The sequence below is a fragment of the Eurytemora carolleeae genome, unplaced genomic scaffold (assembly GCF_000591075.1).
Source record: "Eurytemora carolleeae unplaced genomic scaffold, Eaff_2.0 scaffold1284, whole genome shotgun sequence".
In the NCBI taxonomy this organism is placed as follows: domain Eukaryota; kingdom Metazoa; phylum Arthropoda; class Copepoda; order Calanoida; family Temoridae; genus Eurytemora; species Eurytemora carolleeae.
This window is the reverse complement of record NW_019397191.1, coordinates 45,160-59,642: the sequence shown is the minus strand read 5'-3', so window position 1 is coordinate 59,642 and position 14,483 is coordinate 45,160. Positions and strand designations below refer to the sequence as shown.

General features: G+C 32.7%; 1 protein-coding gene across 1 annotated transcript; it reads right to left on the bottom strand.

Annotated features, from left to right (window-relative positions):
* Window positions 1-14: 14 nt before the first annotated feature.
* Window positions 15-14,383, bottom strand: LOC111712641 (prolow-density lipoprotein receptor-related protein 1). Its single transcript, XM_023487318.1, has 20 exons — window positions 14,228-14,383; window positions 13,858-13,953; window positions 13,120-13,157; window positions 12,327-12,383; window positions 11,776-11,881; window positions 9,967-10,091; window positions 9,305-9,368; window positions 8,636-8,772; window positions 7,872-7,994; window positions 7,264-7,348; window positions 7,122-7,198; window positions 6,723-6,820; window positions 5,309-5,382; window positions 4,663-4,730; window positions 4,208-4,280; window positions 3,502-3,581; window positions 3,007-3,025; window positions 2,626-2,768; window positions 1,296-1,420; window positions 15-77 (listed from the first exon to the last, which is right to left on the bottom strand). The coding sequence occupies exons 5-20, from the start codon at window positions 11,818-11,820 to the stop codon at window positions 34-36; spliced, it is 1,380 nt and encodes a 459-aa protein (XP_023343086.1). The 5' UTR covers window positions 11,821-11,881; window positions 12,327-12,383; window positions 13,120-13,157; window positions 13,858-13,953; window positions 14,228-14,383; the 3' UTR covers window positions 15-33.
* Window positions 14,384-14,483: the final 100 nt, after the last annotated feature.

Genomic DNA, 14,483 nt, shown 5'->3' with positions numbered 1-14,483 from the left:
AGGAAATTAGAGTAAACTTGGTTCACAGATATCCTAATAAATCAAGAAGGTCAGAGTAAACTTGGTTCCCAGATATCCTAATAAATCAAGAATGTCAGAGTAAACTTGGTTCCCAGACCTAATAAATCAAGGAGGTCAGAGTAAACTTGGTTCCCAGATATGCTAATAAATCAAGAATGTCAGAGTAAACTTGGTTCCCAGACCTAATAAATCAAGGAGGTCAGAGTAAACTTTGTTCCCAGATATCCTAATAAAGCAAGGAGGTCAGAGTAAACTTGGTTCTTAAATATCCTAATAAATCAAGGAGGTCAGAGTGTTAAGAGAACTTGATTCCTAGATATCCCTATGGAGGTCCGAGTAATTTTTGTTTCAAGACTTGTTTGGTGCAAAGGCTTAAACCTGAGCTAAAATGTCAAAGCTTCTTATCATAATGGTAATTTAATAATTGAAGCTTTTTAGTGTAGGTTAAGGACTATCTCATTGGTTTAGGACAGATAAGTTAAAAATTCTGAAATATAACATTTTTTTAAAGGTATGGGTTAGTGTCTCTGATAATAATAAGTTCGGACCTAAAAGAAGAAGCACTTCTGTGGAACTAGATTTTAGTTACTCTGCCTTTAATATCATTTTATCTTCGCTTTTTATCCCTAACTTAGTTATTTCGGTTAGAAAATTATACATTTTTTCGTTGTCTTGAGAAATATTTTGTCCGCTTGTTTGCCAGCTTGTACAGTTGTACACTGTACAGAGACTGTAATGTAAAGTATTCTTTCAGCAGTTAACAATATTTTTTACTAAAAAGTCCACAAAATTGAGTTATTGTTACACCCCCAAAAATCGGAGAAGTTCATAAAATTCGAAATTAATTATTCAGCAAGTTTTCTCACAGAGTTTCTTTTTACTAGGTTCGAGAAAAATCTTGCGTCTTCTTTAACAAAGAAATCAAGAATGTAATGCAAGGAAAGTTAATTGCAGTTGTGTATACTCTGAGTACATATTGAAACAAGTTCTCTCTGAGCGGAATTTGTAAACAAGAATAGATGCCTCAGTGTTCGTTTAGTATCCGAGGAGGTTAAAAGCATTGAATTTTGATAATTTTGATAATTCACATAATAGTTTCCTATGACCAGAATATTTCATTAAATATTTGTGTGAAAGATGGATTCCATGTCAGGCTTCGACATACGTCTTGTGTTTACATTACCGCCCAGAGACAGTACACTGCAGGACAAAAGATGCGTACACCTCTGAAATAACTTTCCTTGCATTAAATCCTTGAAAGAATTAAAGATTACCAACAGCGATCTCTGTTCCAGGGATATGCTTAAACTTGACGATTCTTCTGATCTGAGAATGGGGAGAGGATCCAAGATCTGTAAACCTTCTCTGTCCAGCTACAGCAGTTATATAATTCCCAGTTCTAAACAATTTTATTCATTAGAAAGGCCTGAACCAAATCAAATGCTTCAGAAAGAAGGTTTTAAGGGTTTAAAAATAAAGTTCGATTATTTTGAATGAAAATGAAAATATTGTGGAAGACAATGCCTGGCCACGTTAAACAAGTTCCACAAGATTCAACAGAATGAGATAGAACGGATACGGGGCATAGTACTGAAAAACATCTACATGTATGATCTCGATATAAACATTTATTCTGAACCCTCTAGTAATAAGTTATAAGAAATATATACACTGGAAGTTATTTGTGTTTTCATTAGTCTGACTCACGTCCTCTATATTGGTGACCCCCGACTTTGAACATACAGTTAAACGCTATCCAGTTTCGTGATTTTCTTGAACTTTGAACATTAAGTGATACATCCAAGCATCATGACCGACCGAAAAGAAACTCCAACCGAGTTTGTCGCCAAAGTCTCCGTCAAGCTCCCAGATTTCTGGACAGAGGACCCCGACCTGTGGTTCCTTCATGCAGAGGCGGCCTTCAGAAACGCCCAAATCACACAGTCAATAACCAAATTCAACCACATCGTACAGAAACTTCCCCAGAAGATTATGGTCTCGGTACGCGGCCTGATCATGGGTTCTGCTGCCTCCTCAGAAACCCCTTACGAGGATTTAAAGGCCAAGCTTGTCTCCTCGTATACTCTATCACACTGGCAGAAGGTTTCCAAACTAATTCATCACCCTGGGCTGGGAGACCGACGCCCTACTTAGATGATACGGAATGTAAATCTATCTGAAAAAATCGCTTTTATTTTTGTTTCGCCTTTCCTTCCTGGCCAAATAAAAAGAAAGTAACGGTAAAAATGGTGCAGCATGCACAAAAGAAACTTTTATTTTGCTAGCTTAAGGTAGAACCATAGTCACACTATGGCTACGCTTTACCAGAGCAGTGTAGATAGATAGATACGACCTATAGTTGAACCTATGGTTAAATGAATAAGAAATTGGCCATAATTTTAAAAATATTGAAATACCACTAGGAATAAAATCAAATCTATCGCATATCATCTGCAAATTTTTAACACACAAACAATAAAATGTAGATCAAAGACGATTTTAGAGTAGTCGCATAATTTTAAAATTAATTGACTCACCCTGTATAAAATTCCTACAGCTTTGATACACAGTGTTCTAATAAACACGAGGAAATATATTTGTAACCTAGTCTCTGCTTGGTAGATCTTGAGAGCACATTGAACAGATGTAACAACAAATGACTCATGAATGATAGAACCGTCACAGATATGTTCTCCTTCAACAAAAATAGCAACAAACCAGGGCAAGGCACCCGGGAGGGTCATATCCTACAAGAAAAAAAGGTCAATTCATTTAAGGACAATTTAGAATGCTTGAGATAAAAAATAAGAATTAACTTCCACACTTATCAGTTTGATACTTTTCCCTACAAAATACACCCCCCCCCCCCCCCTTTAAGGAAATTTACTACCACAAAAATTAAATTTTTTTAAATAAACAAAAATGCAAAAATTCCAAGTGAGAGGGAAAAGCTAATTTAAAATGAAAATCAATAAAATTTCCAACCTGACTGGCTTCAGAATCCCTAAAATTACTTTTCGATGTAAAACAAATCAAAAAAATTACATTTAACAACATACAGCGTTACCCACAAAGAATGAGACTAGAGAAAATTAATTTTTAAAAATCAACTAAATTATGTTTAGTCGTCTCTGAAATCCCATCCTTTATGGGTAACCCTGTAAAACAAAAATAAACTAAAAAAGATTAGTTTTCATGCGCATATAAGATAAAACCACAAAGTGTAGAATTTGCCTTTAAGTAGGAAATAGCAAACGGAGTTAACGCTCTTCTTTAGTAATTATAGACTGTGAAAACGTGTTGTTGGTATCAAATGAATCCTACATTTTATTCTCTCAGTTCAACTACATTACCTAGCAGGTCTCTCCCTTTAGGTTTTCAAACCCCTCGTGAATTAATGTAAAATCTGTTAAAAGCTAAAGTTGCAGAAATTAGCAAACTCAAATGTTTTTCTAAAATTAAATTACAAAGAATGTATTCCTGAACATTGGCCTGCTCCCGCATCTGATAGATCCACATTTAACTTGGACAAAGAAGCATTGGTTGCTGATTGCATCCTCCTGGTACATGAATATTGAATATATTATTATTGCATCCTCCTGGTACATGAAGATATTATTATTGCATCCTCCTGGTTTAAAATATATTATCAATGCATCCTACAAATTTGAAAAAAATATTATTACTGTATCCTCCTGGTAAAAATACGTTACTATTGCATCCTCCTGGTTCGAAATGAATTTTATTTCATCCTTCTGGTTTAAAAAGTATTATTATTGCATCCTCAAGTCTTATTTTTTTTCGTATCCTCCTGTTTTAAAACGCATTATTATTGCATCCTCCTAGTTTAAAAAGTATTATATTGCATCCTCCTGATTCATTAATATATTATTATCGCATTCTCCAAAGTATAAAGCTTATTATTATTGCATCCTCCTGGTTAACAAAAATATAGTATTATTGAATCCTTCTGCTTAAAAAATAAATTATTATCTCTTACTCCTGGTAAAAAAATATATTATTATTGCATCCTCCTGGTTAAACAATTTATTATTATTGCATCTTCCTGGTTAAAAAATATACTATTATTGCATCCTCCTGGTTAAAAAATATAATATTATTGCATGCTGTGCTACTTAAAACTATGACATTTATTAATTTTAAGTTTATGAACCTAAAATCTTACCTTTGAAAACCCTTCAGGCATACCCTGATCCCGGCCAAGAGTAAAATTTGATTCACCGGAGTAACCCATATAGCTGATATCAATAACAAAATTGGTAAAATCTTTCAAGAAACTTATTATTCGCCTCATAATGGAATTTTTCTAGAGTGTGTTTAGTTTCTTTAAAAGGGACTGTAAGCGTAATTTCAAGTGACCATCCATGCAAAGATGACAATACCCGGGTCAAATGAGCATTTCTTGCTTATTAGAAGCAATGGAGAGCATCAAGTCAGAAAAAACAATTGTATCTTACATATTTAAGATCAGAGTAAGAAGGTTTCAAGGGTACCGTTGTAAATCGGGAATGCAATTTAGCAAGAAAAGTCTTTTAAAATTGGTGAATTTAATCAATTAATTTCAGCAATCGTACAATAAAAATGAAATATTTTCTTAATTTTTTCCCATTGTTTGTTTTCCTACAAATGGTGTTTGCAAGATCGACATCAAATTTTGGAACACAAACTGGCCGCCATTCTCCACGGTTCTAAAGAGAAGAACAAACAAATTTAATTAATATCACTCTATCCGGAAAAAGAAGGATTCTATTTTATTTCACAAATAATTTCAAAAACCTAAATTTTTTTAAAGGGGATGGAGGTGATGGCATGTTTTTTGGCTGCACGCATAATTGGTAATCGAAATTCCTAAAATAAAATCAAATTGAATTTTAATGACCTCTAGTGATCTCCACAAATAGAAAATATTTCAACTATTTATTCATATCAATTAAAAGCTGGGAACCCCAGGAATACAGTAGCAGCAACGAATCCAGTGTAGCGACATCTAGCGACATCTAGCGACATTTAGCGACATTTAGCGACATTTAGCGACATTTAGCGACATTTAGAAAATAATTCAACTATTGCTTTATGCATATCAAACAAAAGCTAGGAACCCAGGGAATACAGTAGAAGCAACAAATCCAGTGTTTAATGAACCCCACTATTCAGTTGTATACAAATGTTTCCTTTCTTTGGGCTTTACCAATATAGTCTTCCAATGTCCTTTTTTATTTAATTTGTTCGTAAAAACCCTTCAATTCCGTTTTTAAAGATGTTTTACCTGTATAACTAAATACCCGTTGTTCTGCTTCACAATATCCCCATAGTTCATCACAGGAACATAGTTCTTATTTACTAAAATTATCAAATATTTAAAAACTTCAAATTTAAAAAATGCTTTAGACTTGTAAACCAGACATAACGTAATATTCTGTCTAATTCTCATTTCTTTTATATCCCGTTATATCCTTGTTCGTGTTATATCCTGTTATATCCCTATTCCTAAATCTGTTATACCCCGATATATCCCTATTCCTTATTCTTTTATATCCTGTTATATCCCTATTCCTTATTCTTTTATATCCTGTTATATCCCTATTCCTTATTCTTTTATATCCTGTTATATTCCTATTCTTTATTCTTTTATATCCCGTCTGTTATATTCCTATTCTTTATTATTTTATATCCCGTCTGTTATATCCCTATTTCTTATTATTTTATATTCTGCTATATCCCTATTCCTTATTCTTTTATATCCTGTTAAATACCTAATCCTTATTCTTTTATATCCTCTTATATCCCTATTTCTTATTATTTTATATACTGTTATATCCCTATTTCTTATTCTTTTATATCCTGTTATATCCCTAATCCTTATTCTTTTATATCCTGTTAAATCCGTATTCCTTATTATTTTAAATCCTGTTATATCCTTATTCCTTATTCTTTTATATCCTGTATATCCCTATTTCTTATTCTTTTATATCCTGTTATATCCCTATTCCTTATTATTTTATATCCTGTTGTATCCCTAGTCCTTATTCTTTTATATCCTGTTATACCCAAAATTCCTTATTCTTTTATATCCTGTAATGTCCCTGTTACTTATACCATTTATATCCTGTTGTATCCCTATTCCTTATCCCTTTTATATCCATATTTCTTATCCTGTTATATCCATATTCCTTATACCTTTTACATCTTGCTTTATCCTTACTTCTATTTTCTTTTATATCCTGTCGTCCCTACTCCAGTTTCCTTTAAATCCTGTTCAAATTCAATTTAAGAAGCTAAGGGTTTCCCTTTTCCCTATTATTTTATATCCTTATCAGGTCTTTTTCTCTTTTTTGGATATCTGTACTTTGTCTAATTCTCATTTCTTTCATATCCTGTTATATCCTTGTTCCGTATTCTTTTATATCCGTACTTTGTTTAACAAATCAGAGTCCACTCATTAAATTGCGCCAAACATTTCAAACTTCCTGGCTTCTCTGATTGGCTGTTCCGGTTTCCTCAAACGCCAGTCGATTCGTCGTATAAACTTTTGCATGAATTTAAACTGAAGATTATATTAACCTTGAGATTAACAAAAAGAGGAGATCAAGCATTGATCGTGATATTCAGCTCTGGTATTTATTCCTCATTCCTTTACCATTCCAATAAAATCATTTAACAACGCACAGGATGAAACTTACCCAGCACAACACAGTTAAGCTCATCTTCTCCATTAGGACAATGTTTGATACCATCACACTTCATTCTCTCATTAACACAGGTTGTACTCATCGGGCACCTTAAGAGGACTGACTTTCACAATGTGCTTTATAATGTGTTATAAATTCCTGACTGGAATTTCGTCTAATTATCTCAAGTGCCAATTAACAGGGGAACTTTTCTTTACAATTACTGTAAACGTAATTTCAAGTGACCTTTGACTATAGATTAGAAATAAGACATTTCTAAGAAGTTATCTAATGTTAGAAATCCTCTTTCACTCATGAATTGCTTTGCTTCGGGGAGGGGGAGGGGGGTACAAAGGGGATAGTGTTAAAATTATTTTCTATCTATAAAATAAATTGTTGAAAAGAGGATACCTAAACTGGTTGATGGCGCAAATCCTAACAGCCTCATCAGAACCATCATCACAGTCTGGATATCCGGGTTTCCGATACTAAATTTCATGACGATACCCTTTCTTAAGTTTTTATTCTAAGCAATGTATTTAATAAAAATCACAAACAGGAAGAACTGGAGGCAAAATAGAATACCTGGAAATTTCTGTAACATCAGATCAGCGCATTTGCAGTTATACTCATCAGACCTAGAATAGAATAGGCAATTTTTAAGAACACGTTTTTATTTCTATTTTAGTTAAGTTAGACCAACTTCGATCCGGATCCTTCAGAATCCGGAAATACAGGGCGAAAATGTTCTTAAAAAATGGATTTGGTGTCACGTTAAAAACGCCCGGGCTACTATATCGGTCTAGAGCATAACATTTAAAAATATTTTGATAAGATTCTTACACATATTACAACATTACGATAATTTTAACACAATTTGTAGATGTACAAGGATTAAAATATCTACGTGTTATAATCTTTTTAAGGAAGACTGCATTCAAGACAGAATATTTATATTAGCATCTTTCTAGTAAATTTTACTTTCAAAAACTTATTTAATAACTTAGTTCAAGTCCGGCAAGTGATTATCAATGCTTTGTTGATTTACTGTTGTGGGGAAGGGGTCAATATTATTCGTAAGAAGTGCCAAATTATACCCGGGCGGTTTTTAACCTCACACCGGATCTAAAGCACTGTTAGTGGTAATGAATAAGAGCCTACTTGTCTGGACAATCCATATGTCCATTACATCTGCTTTGTACTGGTATACACTGATCTACAGTTAAACATCTGAATTGAGCTGAGGTGCAGACAACAACACTCATGTTAAACCCAGGATCAGACCTATTCAGAACTCATCACATTTTCAAGGCTATAAAGTTGAAACATTTTATATATTTTGGTAGTGTTCTTGTTCGTTTCTGATAGTTTAAAAACAAGAAAGATATTATGTTAAAGTTTGCATTAATTGAACTTTGCAACATCTTTAATCTAAATTTTTTCGTTGTTAAAGATTCAAAAAAACTTGATTTTGTTTAACATGCACGTTCTTTTTCGGGTCGTTTTATACTCGTCTCCTGTCAAAGCAAAAAATGACCAGTGTTCAGAACATACAATTTAGAAAACATTTGCCCTTCAATGAAAATATAAAAAAAACTACTTAAAACGAACCAACTACAACCAGGTCACTGAACTACCCAAAAACGAACCAACTAAAGGCAGGTCACTAAACTACTCAAAAACGAACCAACTAAAGGCAGGTCACTAAACTACTCAAAAACGAACCAACTGAAGGCAGGTCACTAAACTACTCAAAAACGAACCAACTGAAGGCAGGTCACTAAACTACTCAAAAACGAACCAACTGAAGGCAAGTCACTAAACTACTCAAAAACGAACCAACTGAAGGCATGTCAATACATTTAGGGATGGTTCAATTATTTAAAACACAACAAAGTCTATTTCACAGCTTGAGTATAAGTTTCCTAGGCACGAAGGTACTCGAAGCCACTGGACGCTTAGATGTTTGCTCTACAGGTCTTGAAGTGGTAGTATTAGAAGCTGGAGATATAGCTGGAGAAGATGTTGAGGGGGGTGGAATAGCAGGAGAATAAGTGACAGCCTTAACAAATATTAGATTAAAGTTACTGAAGCCAAAGCTTCAAGTGATCCCTTACATCTAAATAGGGGCATTTACGATTCACAATTGTACTCTTTATTTTGACCTTTATCTGTTTAATTGTGGAAGATTACATATTTTGTGTTGAATTCTCATTATTTCTCCCATTACCTCTTCTTTCGCCAAATCCAAAAATCACCAATTTAGAGAAACCCATATTTTATAAAACCTTAAACCTTAAGTAAAAACGTAAATATTCCATTCTTTATCGTACAAAAAATATATAAAGGTATCATTGTTAATATGAAATGGCACTCTATATAATGAGGGATCACTTGAAACTTCGTCTAAAATCCCTTTAACTTACATCGTGTTGGATTCACAAAGTACCCTTTACACTTTTCTCTGGGGAAAATAAATAAAAATATTCATCTTTTTCTATATTAAAATTGATCGGTTACGGATCCTTTCAGCAGGAATATAAATAAAGAAAGATCAACTGCAGATGAGATAACACGAAACAAAAAAATGTCACCTTATTGTAAACTTCTTCCTCAGAAAATGTCATCCTATCAACTCCGGGAGGAAATACTTGAACCCTTTGAAGAAACAAAAAAGTGTTTAATATTTATAATTTTAAGGAAATTAACGAAAGTATAAAATGACAAAATTAAAATTGTCTAAAGCCTGGGAATCGCATAGATTCAGACTGCTCAGATAAGTTGCGCCATTTTCAAGACTGGGTCGCGCCTCAGCATTTTATTTTACCTCTCCAAACCATAAAAACATATTTAACCCCAGACATGTACAACGTACATTTTAGGACTGTAGAGCACTGGTTTTTAGATTTAGTTTTTAAATAGAAATTGGCAAGATGTTTGATACAAAGGTTGAAAGCTTACACGCACTGTGTACAAGAAATGTTGAAGTTGAAAACATCTTATTAGCTTCTTATAAAATGAGTTTCAATCAAATCTAATGATTGCTAATTAAAATAGAAATTGGCAAGATGTTTTATACAAAGGTTGAAAGCTTACACGCACTGTGTATAAGAAATGTTGAAAGTTGAAAATATCTTATTAGCTTCTTATAAAATGAGTTTCAATCAAATCTAATGATTGCTAAATAAAAAATTCCAAGACGAGTACACTTCATATTTGACCCCTTTTGACAAATTCTAAGGATTATTTAACTTACATTTTACCATTAACCATCGTGCAGTATTTAACATCTCCATTATCCAAGCAGTCTACATCAAGATCACAAACATAATCAGCCATCACACATTCACCTGATCCTCCACATCTTAGTCCAGGGCAATCCTGAACAATTAGTTCATTTCGTAATTAGTTCATTTCGTAGTCCATGGCAATCTTAAACAATCAGTTCATTTCGTAATTAGTTCATTTCGTAGTCCAGGGCAATCCTGAACAATTAGTTCATTTCGTAATTAGTTAATTTGGTAGTCCAGGGCAATCCTGAACAATCAGTTCATTTCGTAATTAGTTCATTTCGTAGTCCAGGGCAATCCTGAACAATTAGTTTATTTCGTAATTAGTTAATTTCGTAGTCCAGGGCAATCCTGAACAATCAGTTCATTTCGTAATTAGTTCATTTCGTAGTTCAGGGCAATCTGAACAATTAGTTCATTTCGTAGTTCAGGGCAATCTGAACAATTAGTTCATTTCGTAGTCCAAGGCGATCCTGAACAATTAGTTAATTTCTTAGTCCAGGGCAATCCTAAACAATAAATTCATTCACATCATTCTTTCAGGGGTCAATATAATTCCCAAAAAAGCTGATTTTCTCGATCCCAAAATAATTTTTTGCCCCCAATTTTGAAAAAAAATGCCCCCAATTTTTTAAAAAAATGCCCCCAGTTAAAATTTTTTTTTCAAATTCCACTAGCACATTAGCCCCATTGCCCCCAATTTGAAAAAAAAATGCCCCCAATTTTTTTTTAAATTATCATATAAAAAAAATTTGCCCCCAATTAAAGAATTTGCCCCCATTTCTTTCAAATTTGTCAATCCCAAATGGGATTGAAAAGGGAATTATATTGACCCCTGCATTCTTTACGTTTAAATTTTGTTGGGAAATGTTTATGAAGATTTGAGAAAGTCCTGAGAGGAAACAGTACACGTGGCAGGAAACAACTTGTGCAGTATACATAATACCGTACAAAATGTGTACATCTGTGTTATTACAATTTAGTTCTGTTTTTGCTTCCTCAGGACAAAATAGGCCACATACAATCGAAATATTAAACTTTTGAACACTTTACTTCACAAGTTTTTCAGCTGTGTTTGGAATATTTCTTCAGCGTTTGATGTTAAATTCATTTTACAGCTCATATTTTTTCCAACCTTTTTCTTATTTCAAAACAGTTAAAGCTGAGGATTTATCTGGAAAATATGAGCTAGCTAGATTATGCTCTTAACAAATTTTCGTAGTAAGAGAATCAAAAGTAATCTACAAAAAAAACTATGCTACATGGAAGATGATCTGCATTTAATCCTTGGCATTGAGTATTATTTAGACTGGATATGACAAGTTCAAGTTCACATTATCATGAAACAGTTTATTCAAGAAAAGGATTAAATAAATGTCGTACACTCCTCTCTGGTGGTAACCATGTATAACAATCACTGGACGTTTTACTAATAGTGCCAATTCCGTTGTTTAAGGTACGGGTGATATGGGTTCGTGATTCAAGCAAGTACAAAAAAACAATAAAAAATAAACCCTTAGAAAAATCCCTCCAAAAAGTGAATAAAATCATAAAAATAGTTAGTTATTAAAAAAAGATTTTGTTGACATAAAAGTTTCAAATGGATTTTAAAGAAAATGGTTACAAACCATAAATATTTTTTGATTAAGGAATTTATTTTTTTAATTACTATAAGTTAAGGACCTTGCATTCAGAAAAAAGTTTCTATAAGCATTGAACTAAGGAATTAGATTTTTAATTTGGACATTATAAAGGAGTAAAAAAATAAAATAAACCTGTAGAGGTTTCAGTTGACGGTCTACAGCAGTTCTTCCATTCATTACTTGGGTAATCCAGTCATAGTATACAGAGAGACGCACATAAACTCCTGGTTCTCCAGGCCTAGATATTTCAAGCTTTAATCCAGTCATAGAATACAGAGAGACAAACATAAATTTACTTTAAAACCTTCACTAATAATATTAAAAACCCCATTTTGCCTTTGGTTAAGGTAAAAGGCAAACTTTCAACCAAAAAATGAAATCAAAGGTCTGAAATTATGTATTGGAAAAATCTTGAGAAGGCACAAATCCGCATTTTAATTTTAAGTTCAGGCATTGAAGATCAGCGCCAACTTAGCACGAGTTCCGACTTAACATGAATACTCGCCACACCTTCAAAAGTTTCTATTTTCTGTACCCCTTCAAAATTTTCTATACCCCTATTTTTTGCATCCTATTGTCGTAGACCTTTAATATTGAAATAGTGTAAGCCTTCAGTTTTCCAAGATGAAGGGATTGGAAAAGTATAGCTTATATATTCAGGTTCTTTGCACTAACTTACTAACCTTCCACACCCCTTTCCATGAGAGATAACTCCAGCCAAATAATTCACTTTTTTATTCCTTCCATTATACTTCAATCACATTTAGTTTTACTTAATCAAGTTTAAGTCAAAAACAAGTTCAGTCAAAAATATACTTAAGTAAAAAACAAGTTTTAATTAAAAATAAATCAAGTTTTAATTCCAAAACAAGGTTGAAGTCAATACCAAGTTTTGATTCCAACAAGGTAGAAGTCAATAACAAGTTTTAATTAAAAAAAAGGTAGAAGTCAATAACAAGTTTTGATTCCAAAACAAGGTTTAAGTCAATAACAAGTTTTAATTCCAAAAAAGGTTTAAGTCAGTAACAAGTTAAAATTCCAAAAACAAAGTTGAAGTCAATAACAAGTTTTAATTCCAAAACAAGGCTGAAGTCAATAACAAGTTTTAAATCAATATAGAAACTAATAATTGAACAAGATTACTTATTTTCGATGATAAGATAAATTTTTATTTTCTCAACATGTTCCTATACATGACGTCTGTAGTTTATTGTAGAACTTTTTTATATTTTATGTCGACATTATTTAATAATCTAAAAAAAGTAATTCTTAAAACGTATCCACCCCCAAAGTAGAATTTTTGAACATCGAATTTGCGCTCAAACTCAGGATTTACAGATCTCTAAAACGTTTAATATGTCTCAAATGAATCCGAAAGAAAATTTCCACAACACTGCATACTCAGTTCAACTACCTTACATAGCCGGTCACTCCCTTTAAATGAATTTACAAATGTAGAAAATGTAGCAAGTATTCCTAGGAGATTCACAGTAAAACGGTCCACCAGAATCTCCCTGGGATAAGGATTACACGCTCGAAAACTTATGATTTTACAATTATTATGATGTGAAAACCGCTTGAACAACTTGGGACTGAAATAATTCTCTACAATTTAGAACTAATGCTTCACTCAATTTTATGGATAAAGTTTTTTTTTTAAGGGTTTCTCCCATCAATCCTTTATTTTGAAAAAATGGATAAAAACAAAGAGTAAAATAAAACGTTTAAAACCAAATATATTTCTAATTCTAAAATTTGATATTCTAAAAGGAAAATATCAAATAATCAGCAGCTTAGATAGCTTATTAGTTAAAACCTCATTTTGAAAACATTAATTGTTGAAGAAAGGGAAAAGAAACAAATCATCGTTAAATAAAAACTTGATTAAAGGAACTGTCATTCATTATTTCATGTGACCATAAATTGAACTGTAACCTCTAAACCTAATAACAAGTTGTAACAATAATGATGATATTGTCTGTTTCATAACTTGAAGATATAAATTCTTTTAACATCAGACTTTTCACTCCTGTATAAATCCACAATTTACCTTAATTGAGAAATCAAAACCGCAAGTTAATATCTATGACATGCATGAAAGATAGAGATTTTAAACCATTTCTGCTCTAGACAAAGGTTTAAAGGGTACTGTTATAAATCGGTCATGTAATATTTAATAAAGAGAGTCACTTGAAACAACGGTGTAATCCTTCCCTGACAGCTGTCTTTCCCCTGTAAGGCTCCAGCACAGATCTGGTAACTAATGTTGTTGTAGGTTCGAGAACAGCTACTTAGGACTGGGAGACGAACCTTTACAAAAGAGTAAACTAATGAGAGGTTTACACAGCTAAACCAAGGAGAAGGGTTATGTTAATGTTGTGAAAAAATTGTAATAAAGGGAGAGAATTAAATTTTAAAAAGAAAATTATTTGAAAGTTAATCAGTCACGGGAATACTTGGAATCAGGGATAAATCCGAAACCAATGGATGATATTTTTTTTAATATCAAGATCAAGCATTGTGAATAAGTACTATTCCACACAATTGTTTTGACCTCAGGTCTTAAAGTCTAGATCGTCTTCACCTCTTTTAACTCCTCTGATGCTACTCCTCTCTCACTGATAAGACCCCAACCAGCTGCGGTACACGTTGTTCCTGAACCAACACAGCTGTAATAAATATAGTCGTAAACCCCATATTTGTAAACCTGAACATAACTATATATATTATACGTTATAACATATCTGTACCCTAACTACGTTCGTTAATTCTGAGAACACTTATTGCTCCATATCATTAACATGTACTGTAAAACCCATAATTAATTTAAATATAGTTGG

Excerpts from the sequence above, each read along its gene's own strand:
- LOC111712641 (XM_023487318.1), bottom strand. The coding sequence starts at position 11,820 with ATGAATGGAAGAACTGCTGTAGACCGTCAACTGAAACCTCTACAG. Across the intron at positions 8,773-9,304 it reads AGGAAGAAGTTTACAATAAG|GCTGTCACTTATTCTCCTGC; the intron begins GTGACATTTTTT and ends ATATTTGTTAAG. Across the intron at positions 78-1,295 it reads TGGAACAGAGATCGCTGTTG|GATATCTGGGAACCAAGTTT; the intron begins GTAATCTTTAAT and ends TTGATTTATTAG.